We start from the raw sequence: 23,671 nt of genomic DNA on the forward strand, positions 1-23,671 counted from the left end.
GGACAGAGGGTCTACTGAAATTAGACACGCTGAAAAAACTTACCTGAAGCCGCCGCAACACGCAGAACGCCACAGCTTGCCAGGCGCTACTGCCCACGCCGCCACCGCCGAGAGTCACCTTCCCTGGAGTCAGAAAGCGCCGCCGCTCCGGGACTACGAATCCCGGCAGCCTACGCGGCGGCGCACGCTGTGACACCGCGAGGGCGCCAGGGGAGGCGCACAAAAGCACACCAGGACTGGCGGAGCTTTGGGACACGCTGAAAAAACGTACCTGAAGCCGCCGCAACACGCAGAACGCCACACCTTGCCAGGCGCTACTGCCCACGCCGCCACCGCCGAGAGTCACCTTCCCTGGAGTCAGAAAGCGCCGCCGCTCCGGGACTACAAATCCCGGCAGCCTACGCGGCGGCGCACGCTGTGACACCGCGAGGGCGCCAGGGGAGGCGCACAAAAGCACACCAGGACCAGCTTCGCGGGATGCGAGCGGGACGCCCGGGGCGAAGCCCGGGCAAAGGGCGGGCCCTCTACGGCCCTCAGCGGCACAAAACGGCTCGGCTAGGCCATCCCTCTAATATTGTATCCTTGCGCACCAGGAAACCATCGTGTGAGTGATCATATCAAGCAGTGGCGTTCCAGACATTGGTTGTCCGCCTTCTTTGCGTACAGGCTATCCAGACGGGGGTCGGTAAGCAGGCCATACAGCTTCTATCGAATCGCCCAGGAGCCTGGGTTAGGAAGGGGGTCCACGTGAAACGCCATTACACTGACGAATGCGGAAAGGAGTCAGCTTGATATCTGCGCAAGTTTGAAGTAAGACTTTTTCGTTTTAATCTTGGAGTGACATTTTGTCAATTATCTGAACAGTGGGTATAAGACTTTCATACACCTTGCAACATTATGCGCAAAAAAAATCCACACACGGCACTCGAAGTACCAAAGAACACCATGGAAAATTACCTTGTCCAAGTGGTTAGCAAAATAAACAGCGAACGCAGACAATTGTTAGGTCTGTCCCAGTCCCCTATTCTTCCTCCTATGAGCCCACCCACTTCCTCGCAAATCAATGAGTCACTGTTGCTAGATTCTAACAACGACTTACATGCACCAGCCTCCCCAGTCACTATCAACACTGATGTCAGTATAGCGAATGTGGGGGACACTGAACAACATGCAGTAATTGATCCAGATGCACAGCTAGTCATTGAGGACGAAGAAAATAATGATAAAGAAGATACGGAGGATGATCCACCGGCTAAGCAGTCCTCAAGGGCAGTTAGAGCCAGTCGTAGATTGCAAAGTAAACGTGGGGGGGGCACGTTCTGGAAAAAGCAAGACTATATCACCACTAAAGGACAAAAACATTTGCCAGACCAAGGAGGTTAATAATTTGAGGGACTTTCTGGACGAGGACTTAATGTCAAAAATAGCGGAGCTGCTAGAAATAAAAATACAGACAATTGTTAAGCCACATATTAGCAAGATTGACAAACTTTCTGCAGAGATAAAGAAACTTGGAAGCACTCAAAATGTTTTAGTAGATGCAATAGGAAATGCCTTAAGTAATGTCAACAAAGGCAATGATCCCCCAGGGAATGATAGTGAATCCAGGGTAACATCAGGTGTTACTCCTCCAGGGGTAACCCCTGCAGAAGACCCACAAACTTCTAGCCAAAATATTAACAACCTGCCACTAGAAGCCCCAACTGCCCGACAAATTGATTCAACACACGCTACAGTGCCCACTAGTTTGGATGAAAACCAGACACAATTTGTAGTTGAAGCTGCACCATTAGTGCTAGTGTTAGCCAATACACCAACCCTATTACCGGACCAAACTGAGTCAGCCTCATCACTTAAAAGTAAGGCACTATATTGGCTTTCAAATAATATGAGGCTAGCACAGGGGGGTGAACAGAGGTTAGCTGATGAAATTAAAACAGCAAGGAGGGTAGGTTGGATAGGAAAAAAACAAAAAAAATGGAAGGGCGACTGTGTGATATTAAATTTCTCGACCGCAGCTGCTCTTCCTGACATTTTGCAAAATATCCTTCCACCACAAAAAAGAAGTAGCTCTATAATCCCTCTCACATTAGAATTTTTCTATACTGATTCACAAAAAGCCAATAACCAAAAACCCCGGAAGCCTGTTTGGTCAATGCGAGATCATGGTTGGGGAGGGGGTTCGTCAGTTCCTGACATGAATTACGCTCCCCAAAGTAGGGCAGGCCCATGGCTACCATACCACTACAATAATTTTCAAAACATTGACCCAGGGCAAAATTGGAATCAAATGGGCAGACGAGGGCCTGGTATTATAACTAATAACTGTGGGCCTACAGGAAATGCTAAATACAATGGAGGATGGCCAGGCATGCAGCAGAATGTACTGTATCCTAATACTCCAGCACCCATAGGTAATACTGACTTTAACGTAGGATGGTTGGGCCCTTTTCAGAACCCACCCCTTCCCATTACCCCTGCACCTAGATGGAATGCCCCCACAAATGGCTGGGGCTTTGGGGCCCCATCCTATAACTTGGGAGTTAGCACGTCGAATAGGTTTGCAGCTCTAGCTGGTTTAGCTGACTGCGACTGACTTAAGGGTAGGGCTCTGACAACGCCAAGCAGCATCAACCACACATACCCTAGTTCATGTCTTGAAACCAATTCAAAGCATATTGCACCTAATATAATCTTGCAACAGCCATTACATCCTGTTGAAACAACAACACAACAACTGCTCCCAGAGATACCTAGGGCAACTCCACCTTGTCAGGTAGCAGAAATAGAAGGGGCTTTAGGAAGCATAAAAATCATCTGCTGGAATATAGCAGGCCTGAAAAAAACCTTTTAGACCCATCCTGGCATGACTACATTTCAAGTGGGGATATCATTATGTTCCAGGAGACATGGGGGCTCGAAAACTACTATAAGGTGAATTATAGATCTTTCTTTATACCCGCAGTAAATACAAACGGGGGGAGACCCTCTGGCGGACTAACAATTTGGGTGAAAATCACAGGTGGCCTATCCATTAAGCAAATTGACATTAATAATCCCGACATTTTATTGCTCGAGTTAAAAGACACAAAGGGACGCTGCACTTACGTGATCAATGTTTACAATAGACCACATCGATCATGTAAAGAATCAATTATTGTAACCCAGCTGAGCAACCTTGTGGCGGGATTTGATCAAAATGCACAAATGATGATTTTTAAACCGAATAAAGATTGAAATGAAATGAAATTAGACATTGGCTGTCTAATAAAGAGCTAAAAGAGGCGGCAAGCAGAGCTCTATCAACATGCAAGAGATGGCTATTTGCCAAAACAAAGGATAAATATACTATCAGAACTACATTCCCTTTTACAAGTAACCCCTCCAAAGACTAAAACTGCCACCCATAAAAAAAGATGTTTAAAGGGAACTGGGATGCATCCCAACTTATAAAGAAAAGTGGAACATATTTCACTGAGCCCGCACAACAGCACACTCAGCACCAGCAAAGAAACATTGACTAAGATAGCATTGTATTGGGATTGCACCCTCACCAGAATACACAAATACTCCCAGGAGACCAGATTTCTGCTGGAGAAGCGCTGGAAACATACATGCTCATTCATTTGCTCTGGTATTGTCCCAAACTAAAACAATACTGGCAGGAAGTACTGAATGATCTAAAAGAAATTACAGGGCTGGACATTCCACATTTCCCAGTGTGTACTATACTCTTGTTTTCTCAAAAAGCATACTTATGCACTTCATTCCCGCAGAGGCAGGCAGCTCACATTATGCGCTGCAGATCAAGCAATTTTAACACATTGGGGTTCAGGCAAAGTCACAGAACTCAGGCACTGACGTTATTGGCCGTCGGACTTGATGAGTATGAAAAAGCTAACAATGTTGATGGTCCATACTGATCAGAATTCTCAGAGATTTGGACCTCTTTCCTCATGATCCTTTCCACTGAATTCAGACTGCTGACCTGCCCTAAGTATTTGAAAGTATTGCATATTTTACAACCTCTGATAGTAGTCAAGTCAAGTCAAGTCAAAAGTTTATTATGATTTGGCTCTCGATGAGGGCCACATAAAATAACATACATGTAAACATACTTAAAAACACAAACTTAATACAACGACTAAACGACCACTTGTTATATGCAAAATTACACTCATTAACATCTCACCAGAATCACATTAATAGATATCTAAAAATTCTTTAAAATATTTAAAAATTCTAAAACAGAACATTTCATTAGGGGGGCAGAGGAGAGCATTAAAAAACATTTTTACATTCGTAATTCCCATTTGTATACAGATTGGTTTTATCCATTTTTTCCTCAATAAGTACAGGCCTGGGCAAATAAGCAGAACATGTTTAAAATCTTGAACGGCATTATTACAAAAATTACACACGGGGGACACTCCATACCATTTTGCAAGTAATGTATTTAGTGGAAGCAAATTGTGGCGAAGGAGGTACCATACCCTACGGACACCATGCGGAATGTTCCAAGTTAGATATTGTTGGGCTTGTTTAGGTGTATAGGTTAAAACCAGGAGTTCCCTATCTTTATCTTTCTCTTTCTGTTGGGCAAGTATATCCAGTTTGTAGCAGTATTCCCAGGACATACTATTTAACTTTAGCTTTAGTTCTAATGGAGAAAGTAAAAACAACGTACTTTCATCCAATTCCAGTATTGAAACAGCCAGTCGAAAGTTTTTTACTAGCTGCGAGAACTCATTAAAGTTGCCCAAGAGCTCCTTTTTTAAGCTTTCGCGTAAGGTTCCTGGTTTGCCTCGGGCCAAGCATGTTATCCATTTTACTAGAGCAGCTAACCCTTGAGCCCTACAACTTCGCAGTCCGAATTCCAGCCTGCAAGATGAAGTGGAGCAGGCAGAATTTAAAGAAGAAATTTTCCTTAATACCTTCCCCTCCATTTTTTGCATAAACTCCCATTGATATGGATCCACCAATTCCATTCCATACAAAAGGGTAGCAGGAATCTTTGCACGGAATACATCCAGGCAACATGAGAAGTGTCTCCTCCCAGTCGCTTTGTACAAGGAACATAATCCCCTCCCGTGGGCCATTGCTTTTCTAGAGTTATTTTCAATGTGGGGTTTCTCACTAAGGTTAGAACATATTATTTTGCCCAAAAACGTATAGGAGTTAACTACCTCTAGTTTTTCACCACTTAATGTCCAATTAACTCTAACTATTAACCTCTGATAGTAAATAACCCCCATCAGAATCCACCGACTAACTCTGCATATGATCGTGGCACCAAATATGACAAGCTGTGTGGCACCAGAGGGACTACAGCTAAACGTATTGGGGTGGGGTGACTCGGACAATGGCAGCTGTGTTGGCCTAGTAGGTACCTATGGACGGGAAATGGCTCTTGTGGATGATCTCGGGGGAGACAATATGGCCGAAGTATCAAAACATTTGGTTGGCACTGGAGGCAGGGGTGCCAACCTAACAAGGGTCTGGGGCTCAGCAACTCCGCCCTTACTCTCGAATTAACAAAAGTAGAGTTTACCCGAAGCAGTGGGAAAAGATAAGGTGAGCATTGCCAGCCAATAGGGGATTTTAATGTTCATAGAGAGGGTGGGGATAGGCTTTGGGTCGTGTCCAAGGACAGCACAAGGGGTTTTGTAGTGTGACTACTTCACTGCTCTCAGGGTTGGTGTCTGCTTTTTGTTCTGTTGTACTATGTTATTCGCCATGTCCAAATGTGCATTCTACTGTGCTGGGCATTTTTGAAATAAAAAGAATTATTAAAAAATTAAGAATTAGGCTTCGCCATTTCTTTCTGCAACAGGTGGTTGCAGATCTTAAGCCTTTGGAAAGAGCTTTCCAACCCCAGCGCAGGAAACAACGACATCACCCCATCGCAAGACCTCTGCAACTCCCTCGCCTCATACTTCCACAACAAGATCACGGACATACACAGCAGTTTCAACAACCAACCAACGCACACCACGACCGACCTGCCACCCCCCCCCCACCACCACCCTCCACGCCTGGACCCCGATCAGCACAGAAGACACCATCCGCACGATGAACTCCATCCACTCCGGATCACCAACCGACCCCTGCCCTCACCACGTCTTCAACAAGGCCGACGCTGTCATCGCACCCCACCTGCGAGACATCATCAACACATCCTTCGACACCGCCATCTTCCCCGAAAGCTGGAAACACGCCGAACTCAGCGCTCTACTCAAGAAACCAACAGCGGACCCCACCGACCTCAAGAACTACCGCCCCATCTCGCTTCTCCCGTTTCCAGCCAAAGTCATCGAGAAGACCGTCAACAAGCAGATGGCCGCCTTCCTCGAGACGAACGGATCCCTCGACCCCTCACAGTCCGGCTTCCGAGCCAAACACAGCACCGAGACCGCCCTCATCGCCGCCACCGATGACATCCGAGCCCTGATGGACAATGGAGAAACAGCGGCCCTCATCCTCCTAGACCTCTCCGCGGCATTCGACACGGTCTGCCACCGCACCCTAATACGGCGCCTCAGCAACATCGGAATCCGGGACAAGGCGCTGGAATGGATCATCTCCTTCCTCGACGGAAGAACACAGCGAGTCCGCCTACCACCGTACAAGTCAGAGGCCTCCGAAGTCATCTGCGGCGTCCCCCAAGGATCATCACTGAGCCCCACCCTCTTCAACGTCTACATGAGCCCCCTCGCGGCCATCGTACGCAAACACCACCTCAGCATCATCTCCTACGCCGACGACACCCAGCTGATCCTCTCCCTGACCAACAACCCCGCCGCCGCCAGAGCCAACCTGCACGAAGGGATGAAAGAGGTAGCCGAGTGGATGACGACCAGCCGCCTGAAACTGAACTCGGACAAGACGGAGGTCCTCATCCTGGGCTCTTCACCCTCCGCCTGGGACGACTCCTGGTGGCCTCCCGCCCTGGGCACCGCACCCAAACCGACAGACCATGCACGAAACCTGGGCTTCATCCTGGACTCCTCCCTCTCCATGACCAGACAAGTCAACAGCGTCTCCTCGGCTTGCTTCAACATCCTACGCATGCTACGGAAGATCTTCTGGTGGATCCCCTCAGAGACCAGGAAGACCGTCACCCAGGCCCTCGTCACCAGCCGACTAGACTACGGCAACGCCCTCTACGCCGGGACCACCGCCAAGCTCCAGAAGAGACTCCAGCGGATCCAAAACGCCTCAGCCAGACTCATCCTCGACATCCCACGGTCCAGCCACATCTCCGGACATCTGAGAGACCTTCACTGGCTCCCCATCAACAAGAGAATCACCTTCCGCCTCCTCACCCACGCACACAAAGCCCTACACGACCAAGGCCCGAGCTACCTCAACAGCCGAGTCAACTTCTACGCTCCCAAACGCCACCTCCGATCAGCCAACCACGCCCTCGCCGCCGTCCCCCGCATCCGAAGAGCGACTACAGGAGGAAGGTCCTTCTCCTACCTGGCCGCCAAGACCTGGAACTCCCTCCCGTCCGACCTGCGCCTAACCCAAGACCACCTCTCCTTCAGGAAGAAGCTGAAGACCTGGCTGTTCAAGCAGTAGCGGCACCCCCCCTCCCCAGCGCCTTGAGACCCTACGGGTATGTAGCGCGCTTTACAAGTGTCACTGATTGATTGATTGATTGATTTGTCTATGTGCTCCTTCTAGGCTTAAGATCACAATGCCCCTAGCCTTACCGGCCCACTTTCCGTCTGTGTATAATGGAGGAATTGCTCTTCTACAATTTCCAGGCATACTACGGGCCTCACAGATTCAAGTAATTAATGACTGGGTGTGCACTCCAAAGAGCAATCCAGTGTTTCGCCTTGACCGATACTTCATGCAGGAATCCAACTTGAAGCATTATGTGCATGGTGGGAAGAGTCGGGCACGTCTCCAGATGCCGACCCGTGTAGTACTAACTACCTGGGATAGAGTGAATAGTCATTGGGTAGAAGGGGAAACCCTCCAAGACTACGCTGCTGTGGACGGGGTACACTGAAGTCAGCAAATTGCACGGCCTTACCAGATGGGAAATGAGCAGTATCATCATACTAGGGGGATGTGGTAATGTAGGGAGCGATCAAGTCTTTTACTTATTTGCAGACGGAAGTTGATCTTACCCATAGGCAGCACTATAAATCCAACCAGTTGAGGCATGCCTTACATGCAGAGACAGTATAGATTGGATCTCACTGCCAGGCTCGTCTCCAGTGCCGACTCACTTGCTGAGCGACCCGCTGGGGAAAGGGGCGATATCCTGTACATATAGGGTGCTCATCAACAATATCCCTGATGGTCTTAAGGGTCTCCAGGGCACACGGGAACGAGATATGGGAGAAATGGAATACAAAGACTGGGAGGCGGCACTGATGTGTCCCCGGAAAGTAGCCCTCAGGGTGTGCTACCGACTTATACAGTTGAAGGTACTACCCAGAGTCTATAAACCGTGTGACGAATTGCAGAAAATGGGGCAGATCCCATTGTCCAACTGTCTTTTGCTGTAACAGCTATGCGGGATAATTTTATCATATTATATGGGAGTGTCCGAGTGTGTAGCGATACAGAAATATTGAACCTGCATACTGGGTTACATACTGGAGGAGGCGGTACTGCCACTCATAGGGATGCCGTGAGATATAGACCTGCCCCGTAGCAAGTTACTGTGTTGCACCGTAGCAAGTTACTATGTTGCCCCGTAGCAAGTTACTGTGTTGCTCCCTAAGCCTGGTAGTAAAACAGGGATATAATACGGGTGTGAGGGGTGAGGAAGAAGCCCACTCAAGACCAATGGATTGCCGGAATGGATGTTTGCATGGGAGCTGAAAGAGTGGTGTACAGTGCCAGAGGCTGTAACCGGGAGTTAGCAAAAATGTGGGGCTTCTGGAGGGTGTTTTATTGTCTCTGGGTAGGGATTTCCCTAACGTTGCAAGATTTTTCTTCATATCTTTATTATTTTCAAAGACGGTTGCAGAATTGAACTGTAGACACCAGTTTCTACTCACAGAGCAAAATAGCTGGAATGGGACGAGGGGAACCCTTCTTGCACTCTTTTATGCTTAGTTCCCCCGACCTTGGACCTCTGAGACGGGAGGATTTGGATAATACAGACGTTTTAGAATGGCACTGATTTGCTGTGCATATGTGCTAGCTGTTTCTGTGTAAAATGGCCATAAAAAAGATTAAACAAAAAAAAATCACAAAGCCCTCATTTTACTTGCATTACTTTCTAGAGTGTGTTTTTTTGAAAGGTAGTTATGCTTGTATTAACTTGTATATTTGTCTTTATCAAACTCCAGTGAACCTTTGATTGTGGATACCTGAATGATAAAATAACATGTGCTATCTGTTTCTGTTACAGGAAGCAGCCATGGGTATGCTGGTGCAGGTAGTAGAGCTTCTAAGCGTGGCACAAGCAACTGTCATGCAGCCAGTAGTAGTTTACTGGACCTAGATCCACTGATTTTAATTCACTTGTTGGATCTAAAAGACAAGAACAGTATGGAAGACCTTTGGGGTCTACAGCCACGACCTTCATCATCCTTTCTACAAGCTGCCGGTATTGTATCTTATTGAGAAAAAAGATTTTCTTGTCCTGAACTACATTTTCTGATGTTTGGTAACAGGATACAGTTGCAAACATGTCTGTTTTCTTACATGATATACTAAGTGTACGTATTTTTGTCATGATGTAGTCAAATAGGATGAGAGCTTATGTATTAAAATATTTTAGTGGAAGGTGCGTGCATGAGAGCTATCAAAGAGTTCACAATATGAATTACTTTTTTCATTTGAAAATGGGGATTTTTATTCCTTTATAAAGGCAACATTGTTTTTACACAAATCTGGTCAAGGCCTCTCACAGGGTTATGTCTGTGGGCAACCACAGTCCAGCCTTGGAGCGTTGCCTAGCCCTGCTTTATTGTATTCTGTGATGAGTGCACAGTTTAATTCACAAACCTAATAGAACATTACTTCCCAAACTTTTTACAACCCGGATACAATTTTTGGAATGACAAACATTCGGAACCCACTTAGCTTTAACGGACATGAGGCAAGGGTGATTTATTTAATTGTAACAGTAGACATGCTTTCAAATTACTGTGAAACTGCAATTATTTGTAAATGTCAGTTACATGACCACACCCTTTTATGTGTCTTTACTGGAGTGTGGCCAATTAGTTGATCTGCTCATAAAAGTGGCAGATGTTGAATCGCACTATAGTGTTAGAGGGAACATTTTTCTGAGTGGGGTGCTGTCCTGTGGCATTCTTTCACTAAAATCAGAAGCCTTCTGAAAAAGATTTTTGTAAATATTGTTTTATTGACATTTTGTATAAATAAGAAAAACATTTTTGCACCACCTGTGTATCGCACATATTTGATAGGGAACACGTATTTTGAGGGTGGCTCCCTGGTGTCCACAATCTTCCCTCTAGCCCTGGTAGCTTGTGGCCTCTTCACAGGAGTGAGAGCGACTGGGAATAATAAAAGTCCAGAAACACAATCCCCCGTAAAATTATCAAAATTCATAGAGTATGCTGTTCTTATCCAAAACCCAGGTTGGTGAAAATTTTTCTAATTGCAGCAAAAGCCCTGTCCTGAGTTTTGAGGTTGTAGCTTTGTAGTGTGGCCTGAGGCCTGCTTTACATGCATGTTATGTTAGAATGGCTTATTATAAGTTTAAACGCCATTTTGCCGCTTTTTGCACACAACACTGCATATAGCTGTTTTTGTAAGTTAGGCTTCTTGAAGGTCTACACATGAGAAAAGGTTTGTTTTCAACATCTCTAGACTAGTCTGCACAGTGAGTGCTGAAACCGTCAAGGTTATCATAACATGGTAGATGTTGTTCGACATGATCGAGTAACACTTTTAGACACAACAATTTGACAGCTGTGAGCACAACTGAGATTCTGGCACCTTTATTATTTCACAGTTGCCATGATTTCACACACTTGGAAGATTTTCCGTTTCCAGGGATGCAGAGAGCTTTTGCTGATCCAGGTGTGATTTACTCTTACTGAGCGGAAAGTTAATGGGGTCCCCCAAATAAGTCTAAGAGACCTTCTTTAGTTTATAAACATCATTCCTATATAGGGAGGGTGTTAAAACTAGGCGCTATAAGACCTGTTTTCACCATCATTGTAATATGATTTCTCGTTTTGTATTTTATGGAATTGTAACAATGCTGACCATATTATTTCTGATTATATGTCTGCTTATGTTGGCTAAGACACTGCACCTGAGAACACGTTGTTAAAATAAATATTTTAACCTCACCGTGTCTCTTATTTACTCCTGTTGTGGACTGGTATGAGAGTATAACGAAAGAGTGTTCTCACTTCCCACCATTCCTGAGTTTGTACTAAGTCGCAAGTTCTAGGTTGTCTAATCCTTGGTTGCTCTGCTGTAGGACAAAGAGCTAATATGACACTGATGCTAGCTGGTTGGGGTTTTTCTAGGTACTGAGGTGAGTTTCTGGTACACCACAATTCACTGATGTCCTAGGTCTCTGTGCACAGTTCTGTGTATGAGCAGGATCCTTGCAACATGGCGCCACCAACGAGTGTGGTCCTATTGTGAGACTCTCGGTTAGTGCTTATATCAGTCCACGACCCCCTCACTATTGTTTCCGGTTGACAGTGGTGACGGATATACCTACCTATAGTTACAGAGGTCTCTTCAAGCTTGATAATATAAAACGGTTTTCTATTGAATTACTACCCAGTTGTGCTTTTATATTACATTGTGCAAATCTTACACTGTTGATATGGCTGCGGTTGATATCCCAATACCCAGCCGGTTGGCTGTGCGCAATCATTTGCAGGATTTCCAAGTCTCTATGCAAGGCATGGCAGTGGTTTTTGTTGTATCTGCTGACGCAGTGTACCCGTTTGAGTTGTTCTACACATGGGTCACGTTTCGTGCAGTTGATGCTAATACTGGTGTTTTTCACACTTAGACTCCGGCTACCGTGCCTGTAGAGTACGCTCCGTATCGGACACAGGAAGTTCCAATTTCTGTTTGGCAGCATGCCGTTTGGTTTAATGGCGCCTTTCCCCACTGTTTGGCGGCGGTCAGAAAGGGACTGTTGTGGTTTGCAGGCGCTTCTTGGCCTGTTTTAGCTTGTTATACTCCGCACCCTAGCATGGCGCGTTGTACGGCTCCTGAATTAAGACCCCTTTATGTCTCTGCGTTGTCAGTGATAAGGGGTCTGGTTCATTACATTTCCTGCAACTTCCCGGGTGGTGCGGCGCATCCAGTTGGGCCGAATGGGCTGAAGCTTAGTCCCGTTATGGTTAATGCGGTTATGGGCAAGCGTCCCCTAGATAAGGTTGAAATGCCCTTCTGGCTTTCCGAGAAATTTGACCAACTGGAGGCAGTATTCCCGAATACCACTCCTGTGAAGAAACACAGGATCCTTACTATTAGTTTGCAGAAAGACTTAGTGCCGGACTTAAATGACTGTACCACTTGGGGTGTGATTTTTGCGGCCGTCTATACTAGGTGCTCTGGCACCCGTCAATGGCTGTCCTGCTCTCCGTCATTAAACGTGTTCAAGATGAACACGGGCCGGAGGCGGCTGTCGAGTTAGGAATGCGTCTCGTGGGGCGTTTGACATGGGTCGCAATCTCGTCCTTGCTAATGTCAAGGGAGATCCGGTAAGCTTCCAAGTGTTTTGCGCGATGTCCCTGATGCCGACAAACCCCGTCAGTTACCGATAATTATTACGGAGGCTTATAAGACCATTGGCCTTAATAGTTTAGGTGTTAAGCCTTTTGCTAAAAAACAGGCACAGCAGCCAACTCAACAGGCATCTTCTGATAAGGATGATCGCCAGAAAATTCTGAAACAAAATTGGGATAAGAATAAAAAACAGGGTAAACAGCAACAGAAACAGGGGTCCCATCCTGCTTCACCTACACCTGCCTCTAGTGAGCGTACTTATGAGTTGCGCGACCGCACTGCGATTAAGTCACCTGATAGATTTCAGCTACCTAAACAACGTTCTCCTTGTTCTTTGTAGGAAACCTCGGTCTCGCCCACCGGTGGAGGAGGGGTGGCAGAGGACAAGGTGCCCAACAGAGCGGTAAACAGCCTCATAAGGCTGACGGAAAAGGCAAGCTAGATGACTTCCCACATCAAAGGCCTCAGTTTCAAAAGAAAAAAGTTGCAGCGTTAACAGCGAGATATGCCACAGATAGTGAGAACGCAGCTTCGGAATCTGACATGGGCACTGGCGCTGTTGGACAGCGCAGCGGAGATTACCATAGTGCGTCCACTACTGAAGGTGACAGCGACTGACACCTTCGTTGTAGTAGAGACAGCTGACACTAGAGTGGCTCCCCCGACAGGCTTTTTGAAATTGACCTTTTGATTGAAGGTGATATACAGCGTACTATAAAAGGGTTTTTTGGGGAAAATCTGACTACGACTTATGACATTTTACTGGCGGAGGTCGACTGGCCCCCATCTTTTGTCTTAGCCGCTCCACCAGGGGAGGAGGTGATCCTCCCCAGTTTCGCGCACACTATCCCCAAGGAGCAGGCTCTGCGTTTTGCAGAAAATTTGGCTGAGACACTTGCGCCGGCTTTGTACCGTACTCATTGTGGCTGGGATAAATTGTCCCTCAGTCATGATTCCCTTACTATCTATGCCACTGCCTCAACCCCCAATACCCCATGCGACGTGAAGCGAAAGCTCCCGTAGAAGAAATCCTTGAACAATTGGAATATCAAGGTGTAATTGAAACGTGTGTGTCTCCGATGAATAACCCTCTTTTTACTGTGACTAAGCCGGACGGCTCATACCGTTTGCTATTGGATTACCGGCACTTAAATTCAAATTATCGTACATCTGCGGTCCAAAATATTCACAGTTCCGCTCCAGTGGATTGTCTCATGCGTAAAAGGATTAAGACCACACTTGACATATCCAATGGCTTTTTCACCCATGACCTGTCCTCTATTAGTAGTCAATGGACGGCTTTTATCAGTGGTGGCAAACAACGCCACTTTCGACGTTTGCCTATGGGCTATAGGAACAGTCAAGGCGTATTTGCCGCCCGCATAGTCTCTCTCTTAGAGAGACTCGACCCAGATGCATGTTCGTATGTGGATGACATTTACCTCACAGACGACGAATTATGGCCCCATCTGTGTCGTGTTGACCGCATCATTTGCAATTGTGCAGATTTCGGCTATAAATTCAACTTTGCAAAATCTCACATTGCAGAGTACACAGTGTTGTTCCTGGGGTATGAGCTCAACAATGAAGGTAGAGGATTGGCTCCTCACTTCTTGGAGAAATGCTCACAGTTGCGCGCTCCCACAACACTGAAGAAACTACAATCATTACTGTGCTTTTTGAATTTCGGGCGTACCTACATTTACGAATATGCCCAGCGTATCAAGCCACTTTACGCCTTCGTACAACCTGCTTTCTCCAAATTGTGGTGGCTGCCTGAACATTCAGCCATCTTGCAATCTTCGCAGGCCGATCTTCTAGAATCTAAATTCTTCTTGACTTGTGATAACCACACCAACCTGGTGATAAGTATCGTACCAGGGGCGGAGGGTTTCACGTACCTCACTTTTAACAGGGGGGACACAGTCCCTATCGCTTACAAATCACACTTGTACACATCGGCTGAGTTGCGGTTTTCTACTGTGGAAAAAGTTTTAACATCAGTGCAAATAGCGATTCCCAAGGAACGTGCACTGTCGCAGGGAAAAGCCATTTTGGTTGTTACTCCATATCCTGCCTTGGAGGCAGTGACGAAAGCCAGTGTACCAAATTCCGAAGCTTTGCACCCACGGTGGATACAATGGGCAACGTCCTTGACATTCCCGGATGTCACATTCATTTTTGATTCCTCTCTGCAGACCCAAGCGTTCTTGCAGTATGAATACGTTCATTCTGCTCCTCTGACCATGCGCCCACTTTAGGATTTCGGTAGTATCATTTACTCCGATGGAAGCCCGCAAGCGGCTACGGGTTCAAAGCACGCATATTCTCCGGCCTGCGCAATTGTGGTAGGTACTATGGTGATTTCAAGTCCGATGTCGTGCAAACACAGACATTAGGGGACGGGAACGCCCAATTGGCAGAACTTGGTGCTCTGATGCTTGCATTGGAGTACGCAGATCCCAGTGTGACTACTCTTATTGAAAGTGACTCTTTCTACTGTGTTCAATCATACAATGACAATCTACCCTTTTGGACTCAAAATTATTATCGTGACTCCAAGGGAGACACAATAAAACAGAATATGATCTTGGTTTGAGTGGCTGAACTTAAAGAACAGCTGCCATTTGTCTTTGTAATTCATACTCTGGGTCACCAGCGTGTTGGAGTTCACGCTGTTGGCAATTGTCTCGCAGATGAAGCCACTAAGACAGCAGTTGCAACATATGCAGTTGCAGCAGTTACACGTTCCAAAAGTAAGATTGATGATGACATCTTGGCAGCTATTGCCGCAACAGAGAAGGGAGGTAATTACCCAAGAGGTTTCCCTTCTAAATACTCTTATCATTTAAGTCCTGATAAGGTTCTGTATATGTGTGAATTAACAACATTGGTGACAGGTTAATACCCAACGCGGACCACAGGTAAACTTTGATTACATCAGCCCACGCTGGCATGGCCTCATCGCATGCCGGCGTGTCAGCTACTGTATCTCTTCCCCAGCAACGTTATTTGTGGCGGGGTTTGTACAAACAGACACGTGATTATGTCCTTCAATGTGGCATTTGTCAGCAAATTAAACTTTCTACTGCTGCACGCCCGCCCCAAACTCAGTTGTATATATCTAATAAACTGCTTATGTGTGTTTATTTAGATCACTGCGGTCCTTTCTCATCTGATACTGCGTATAAGTATATCTTAGTTGCAGTTGATTTGTGCCCACGTTTCTTGTGGTTGTGGCCTCAACGCAGTGCTGATTCCAGAACAGTCAAAAGGGATTTGCATGTCTTTGTGGGAATCTTTCCGTGTGATACCTTCCATTCGGACCAGGGTACAGCGTTTGCCTCTAAGGCATACAAGTATACCATGAGTTCTCTGAGGGTCCAGGTCAAATTTTCGTCTCCATACCGACCTGAGGGTAATAGTGTTGTGGAGCGAATGAACCATGACTTAAAGCAATCCTTGACAGATAAGGTATTAGGTACTGGCCAAGACTGGCTAACCCACCTCAGTAGCGTGCAACGTGCACTAAATAATCTACCTAGAAGGTTTCTGGGTAGGCGGACCCCATACGAAATGCTCTTTTGCATCAAAATGTTTGTTCCGGACTTTGAGGGTCTAGACATGGCGTCGGCGGCCGCATGGATGAACATTTTAATGTTTTACAGAACCTACAAAAGACCAGAGACAGTCTTGTAAAGGAACTTTTACCCTCCACATCTGAGGCTGCGTTGCAGATTCCGGTGGTCGGCTGGCTACCCAAAGTTGGTGAACTGGTCCAAGAGAAGATCGAAAACAAAAAGGAATTCGGTCCCTCCTATCGAGCTCCAGTTCCAGTTCCTGTGCTTGGCGTGCAGGGTACAGGAACAGTCATTTACCTCCTCTTCCAGGGCAAAAGGGAAACAGGTGCATCTCCATTGACAATGTCAAACTACACAGGGTGGCTGATTCGTCATAGTATGATACCTGTGGTCTCGTGTCCAGCAATGCTTTGACACTCTATTTTGGCCTGGGATCCTGCCATCGGGCCTGATGTTGCCATTGAAATGAATACAATTGCAAATCCTTTATTGAATCCACCTGCTGGTGATCCTCTTAATGAAACTGAATATACTTACCCCACTAACTTGTCAATGCCTGATTTGGAGACCCGTGTGGCTAATCAATCACGTTTTTAATTTGACACTGGCTTGACCACATCAAAGTCCCCTTCAAAAGTTTCGATTTTTGCAACCTTGTTTCAAAAACATTTTTTCATACCCCCTTGGACTTAAATTTGGCTAGTGCTATTTTCAATTTTTTTATTCATGTCCATCGGATTTGTGGTGTCTTTTTTTCATTATGTAAATGGACACTACGTTCAAGAAAGAACTACAATTAGACTAATTGATGGAACTTTGGCTCTCCACTCCTCTTCACACATCATGAAGTGGGACCAGACATTTGTGAATATAACTGCTTTGCTCGTTTCAGATGGGATTCTATAAAGTTCCAAATTCATGTGCCCACAGAGGTTATTAATGTTCCCAATGTGCTCCGTGTTTCCATGGGGGATGTGGCCAAACAAAATATCCGCTCTGATGATTGGGGCATCCAAGCGGTAGAGGCTTTATTTTCCTATTATGCTGCTTTTGATGCTGAAGATTTATACCAAGAATCTGTGAACTATGGCGAATTATTCTGTTACCAGCATTTTGGAAATCACTGTCTGCATAAGACAAATTAATTTAGAAATATGGTTAACTACACACAGTGGGAGCATTGTCCCGCACCTGTTGAAGGCAGCTCCAAAACTCTTTTTAAAAAGTTTTCTTATTTTACTGATTTTAATCAATCAAACCCTGGTGCCCGAGATGACTGAGAAGTCCTCTTCCAAGGTTAGACTCACTCACACTAAATTACTGTATTCTAAGTCCTTTATTGACCAATTGGCTGTTTGGGGGCTATAAAATGTGGAAAGATACTGTTGATCTTAAATCTGTTTGGGGTTCTAAAAGTTGGCAAGTGCAAGGCACTGAGGCTTTGCATCGTGCGCGCCTCATCCCGAACCATATGTTGTTTTTGAATGCTTCTTTTTCACAAACCACCTGCTTTGGATTGGCTACTTCTAAAAAATGAAATGCTCCTTCATTTCCTGATTTGGGTGACCTTCCTCTTTCCTGAGTGATTTACTAAACCTGTTCAGAAATTCCTCTTTTAATGTTTCCAGCGTTAATCCCGAGGGCTGGTTGTTATGGCAAAAAAGTGCAGTTCCTGCCAACACCGTTTTCTGGGTCTGACCCCTGGCTATACAGAGGTTAGAGTAGATCCCCGTTTTCAGAGTCAACATTCAGTCACCACCTATTCAGTAGGCAAATTGTGTCAGCGTTGGCTCAAACACTCTACCTTAGCGTCAGTTAAGTTAGATTTGTCTAAACTAAATGACGCTGTTGATTTGAATGATTTTGTAAAAGGTCCTGCAGCAGGCAGATCGAAAAGATGGATATATGCTGTTTATAACGAAATTTTGGAAACTGTCCAGATTGAAGCTGCTTCTAGGATCAGAGCTATTGATCAGGCCAATTTAGAAAAAGTGCTTGCCGTTGTAGATAATAGCATTAACACCCTTTCTTCCTGTATTTACACATTAGATATTTTTGTTTCAACTGTGGGTGATATTGTACAAGTAGACGTTGCAGTTCTGTACCATGGACAAAATCAATTTCGTTCTATTATGCAGTTTGCTTGGACTCGTTAAACATTGAAATCTGGGAAGGTGCCTTGGGATTACATGAACAGGACATCTTTATTTTTACCTTTTAATTTGACTGTTAAACAACAATTTATGTCAATGAAAGATGCCACGTTTTCACTGCTGCATATTGAAAAACTGGAACCGTTACCATTTTCAGTGGCCGAATCCAATTAAGCAGTTTGGCTAAATCATGGGTTAATAACTCTACCTTTCCCTCTGTGTAAATTTGAGTCATGCATGAAACACAATGCGATAGGTAGATTTTAACCTTTAGGTGGTGCTTATCTTCATGAAGTCTGGAATCTCCCGTTTACATATAGGTGTTTGAGGGAAGGAAAGGAAGTTTATTTAAAAGGGGAAGATTGCACATACACACCAGATCACTCGTTAGTCTGTTCACGGTTCTTGTAATGTAAAGGCGTGAATCTTGCTTGTGTTTTGAAAGGCACTCCCACCCCGGCTATTACACCTACTTTCACGTTGTTTGCAAACTGTAGTTATTTGTTATTAAATAATGAAGATTGGGACCTGGATTTGTGTTTCTGCAATACGGTGTCTCCTAAACTGGATTTTAATCTACTAATGAGTCCCTTAGTCGCTCATGAAACAGATTGTTCTCGTTTCGGGATTATGGCCTGCGCAGCGGCTCATGAGGTCCTGGGCAATTGGAACATATGGACTGCGGCCAATGACTTTCTGGCACGCAGTTATCTCGAAGAAAGCCCGAGTTGTCCTCTGGTGGTGCTAGAGGCTCCGGTAGTTGAAGAACATGTATGTTCATTTCCATTACTCAATTGGATGGCTGAAATGTTCATGGATGATGACAACGATTTCCTGTTGGAGGCCGTTGCGACATACGTTGCCTATACACTATTGGATATAAGTGTGAAATTTTTATGCTTCATAGACACGTGCTGGACTCGTGAACTTTTTTCTCTGATGTATAAATGTTTTAAAAAAAAGAATTTTGAGGTCTTATTTACAACATGGTACCCGTGGATGTTTTCACTGACTTGGTTACTTTTTCATTCGGATTATTACTCCCAATTATCAAGTTTGGCAACATTTCTGAACTTGGTTCTGTCTTATTCAAACTTGAACTCTGTTTTCAATGAATCTTGCCACCTTTATTGTGCGTTCTCCGATCAAGGGAGGGTGTAGTGTGGCGTGGCCTAAGGCCTGCTTTGCATGCATGTTATGTTAGCATGTCTTATTATAAGTTTAAACGCCATTTTGCCTTTTGCCGCTTTTTTTACATGACACTGCATATGGCTGTTTTTGTAAGTTAGGCCTCGTGAAGGTCTACACATGAGAAAAGGTTTGTTTTCGACATCTCTAGACTTACATCGTGCCCCTAATCTGCACAATGAGTGCTGAAGCCGTCAAAGTTATCAGAACATGGTAGATGTTGTTCGACATGATCAAGTAAAGCTTTAAGACAAAACAATTTGGCAGCTGTGAGCCAACTTAGATTCTGGCGCCTTTATTATTCCACAGTTGCCATGATTTCACACATTTGGAAGATTTTCCGTTTCCAGGGATGCAGAAAGCTTTTGCTGATCCAGATGTGATTTACTCTTACTGAGCGGAAAAGTAATGGGGTCCCCCAAACACGCCTAAGCGACTTTCTTTAGTTTATAAACATAGTTCCATAGTTCCTATATAGGGAGGGTGTTAAAACTAGGCGCTATAAGACCTGTTTTCACCATCATTGTAATATGATTTCTCCTTTTGTATTTTATGGAATTGTAACAATGCTGACCATATTATTTCTAATCATATGTCTGCTTGTTGGCTAAAATACTGCACCTGAGAACACGTCGTTAAAATAAATATTTTAACCTTACTGTGTCTCTTATTTACTCCTGTTGTGGACTGGTATGAGAGTATAACGAAAGAGTGTTCTCACTTCCCACCATTCCTGAGTTTGTACTAGGTCGCATGTTCTAGGTTGTCTAATCATTGGTTGCTTAGCAATAGAACGAAGAGCTAATGTGACAATGATGCTAGCTGGTTGGGGTTTTTCTAGGTACTGAGATGAGTTTCTGGTACACCACAATTCACTGATGTCCTAGGTCTCTGTGCACAGTTCTGTGTATGAGCAGGATCCTTGCAACAGCCTCTTGCCATATCAAGACTACTGCGTTGTTTGAGTTGGGAAATCACAAGTGGGGGTACCCTTCTGTATAGTTCTGCGAGGTAGCTTCTGTTGACCATCTTAAGCCTTTCCATCTCTCCACCGGTTTCGACTGTGGTTCACCCACATCCTCAATTCAGCCTTTATTTTTCAGGTTTCGGCTGCATAGCGCTTGTGCTGTGCTTGTGAAATCCATTGTTAATATAAATCTTCGAAGGGGCTTACATCCTGCCCCCTTTCTTTTTATTGGTTTCTGTGCTTGCCACTTACTTTTCCTCTGTGTCTATTGGCTGTAAGCATTTATTTCCTGTTCCTCACGTCTTTCTCTTATCAGTCTCCATTGGCGCCATTACTGTTTCCATCGGCTTTGGGGTACTTTTTTTCAAGCTTTGTCCTGCACAGCACTCTACAGTTTGTCTCTGCCCTTCATTGCGTTTCTTATATTTTTTTCCACTGTTTAGCTAATCTCTCCCTGCACACATTTGAAGCATGCTTGTTGTCTAAAGCCAATGTCTTGAATATTTTTTTTTTAAACATTTTTATTGCAGATGCACAGATACATGTAAAAAATACATCTCCACAATTCAGCCAACAGTAATCAATGTCTACACCGGTAAGAAAGAGGCCCTTCAGACCCCCTGCTCTCAACATTGCGAAAAAACAGCAAACAAATCGCCATCGCACCCGGGTCACTTAGGCGGAGCCCCGCCCTAGCATAGAAGGTGGCCATAGTGTCCATCCGGGCATCTGCTTTTTCCTTTTTGTTCATTAACTGTCCTCCGAACCCAAGTAGCAAAACCAACCCCCCCGCCCCCTCCCCTGAACACAACTAAACAATGCGGGGGAAAGTAAGAGCTCATCCCGTAAGTTAACGTGAGTCCGGATATCCTTGAGAATAGTGCATTCTGTGTCTATCAGCCGCAGCCCTCCCTGTCCCGCCCCACACACAGGCCTCCCCTGGACTGACAAATTATTGGCACACTCCCCGCACACTGGGTCCCCTCCAAATCAGGCCCGCCGCTCACCCCAACATCCCCCCAACCCCCGGACCCCTGCATAGGCCTCCCTACCCCGACCCACTCTCCAGCCCATGATACTGCCTCCATTTTGACCAAATCCTCTTGAACTTCTTGGGGCAGCCCCTAGCTTTATATGTCACCCGCTCCGCCGCCATGTAGAGGTCCAACCCCCTCCTCCACTCCTCCATGATAGGCACCGACTCCGCCCCCCAATACTTAGCAATGTCTCGTTTTGCGACCACCAGGGCCAAGGTTAGGAACGTGAGCAGAGGGCGGGGGAGGTCCACATCATTGGTCATTCCCAGCAGGGCCAGTTTCGGCTCCTGGACGAGCGGCACTGCCAGGACCTCCCTCAGTTCGTCCAGTACGACTGAATCCTGCCACATTCCCATAGAATATGAAAGAAGCCCCCCCCCTCCCGCTGGCAACGGAGGCACCTGTCATCTGAAACCTTCCCCATCTTAAACAACCTAACCCTGTCAAAGTACGTCCTGTGGAGCACGTTGTACTGGATCAGGCGGAGTCGGGATTTAATGGCCACTTCCCTCGGGTGCATTTGGACTAATTCCCAGTCGATCTCCTCCATACCACCCACGTCATGCTCCCATGCAGCCCTGAGTTTCGTCAGATCCCCCAGCATGTTGTTTGTAAGTGTCTTGTAAGTAAGGGATACAGCCTTGTTGGGAATTTGCTCCTGCAGCAGTCTACCTTCCAGGGGTGCATACTCCGGGAGTCCCTCCAATGATATCGCCTGGGCCCTCCACGCATGCCGTAACCGTACATATTTATAGAACTGCGATTGGTGGAGCCCAAATTCCGCCCGCAGAGCCTCGAATGACTTGAGCTCTCCTCTAGCAATGTCATCACCCACCGTGGAGATCCCGATATCATCCCACTGTTTAAAGCCGCGTAGTTTGCTCAGCTCCCGTAGCCATGCACAATGCCAGAGCGGGGTCTGCCGTGTTGGCTTCTGGTCCCAGCCCATACGTTTCGTGGCCACTCTCCAGGCCCGGAGGGTGATATTAGTGGCTGGGAGGAGGGGCGTCCTCCGCTGGCCCCCGTACAGGTACGTAAGCAGGTGAGAGGGGGATAGCTTTGCTCGTTCCAGCACATATGTGGGGTGGCTCGCCGGGGCATGGAGCCAGTCGTTAATAGGGGAGAGGTGCTCTGCCCAGTAATAGGCCTCCAGGTTCGGCAGGGAGATTCCCCCGCTATACTGGTGGCGTTGCAGGGTGGTGAGCGCCACGCGCGGCTGCTTACCCAACCAAATGAAGGACCTAAGGTCAGCGTGTATTTTGCCTAGGAGGTCTCCCGGGATGGGGTAGTACTCGTTCTGCAGGGCGTACAGGTATTTGGGCAGTATCACCATTTTGTACAACGCTGCTCTGCCCAGAAGGGTCAAAGGCAGCTGGCGCCACCGCGTCATATCACCGGCAGAATTCTGCAGTATCCTGTTTACATTCCTAGAGCGGGACACTTCAGCGTCTAGTGTCATGAAGACCCCCAAATACTGAAAGCCTTCCGTAGACACCACCAGTCTATCCGGGAGGGCGTCCCCACCCGTGGTCCCCTTTGGGTCAAAAAGGACTGACTTGTGCCAATTTATGGCGTACCCGGAGTGGTCCCCATAGCCATCTATCTCCCGGAAGAGCTCGGGCACGGTAGTGGGCGGGTCAGTGACATAGAGCAATACATCATCGGCGTATAAGGACAGCTTTTCTTGCGTGTCGTCAGCAGGTGTAACCTTGAAGCCGGTGACACTCGGGTTCTGTCTGATCCTAGCCGCCAGCACCTCGATTGTCAGGGTGAAGAGGAGAGGGGACAGGGGGCATCCCTGTCTGGTGCCACGCTGGATCTGGATTTCGCGGGAGAGTGTCCCGTTCACCCTCACCCGGGCCCTCGGGGTAGTGTAGAGCAGCTGTGCCCAGGAGCGGAACTTGGGGCCAAAACCGAACTTATACAGGGTGGCCTCCAGGAACGGCCAATGCACGGAGTCAAAGGCTTTTTCGGCATCTAGGGAAAGGAACCAGTGCGGCTGGTCCCTATCCCTCACCTCCTGCAGCCAGTTGT

General features: G+C 46.4%; 1 protein-coding gene across 6 annotated transcripts in view; it reads left to right on the plus strand.

Moving 5' to 3' along the window:
• The window catches only part of TRIM37 (tripartite motif containing 37), a 1,151,903-nt gene that overhangs the window by 799,162 nt on the left and 329,070 nt on the right, over positions 1-23,671 (plus strand). For all 6 annotated transcript variants that reach the window (XM_086954978.1, XM_086954980.1, XM_086954981.1 and 3 more), the window contains exon 18: positions 9,383-9,580. In XM_086954978.1, coding sequence (XP_086811104.1) covers positions 9,383-9,580 — 198 coding nt within the window. The remainder of the gene's footprint in view (positions 1-9,382; positions 9,581-23,671) is intronic.

This window comes from Lissotriton vulgaris, chromosome 2_1, assembly GCF_964263255.1.
Source record: "Lissotriton vulgaris chromosome 2_1, aLisVul1.2, whole genome shotgun sequence".
Classification (NCBI taxonomy): Eukaryota; Metazoa; Chordata; class Amphibia; order Caudata; family Salamandridae; genus Lissotriton; species Lissotriton vulgaris.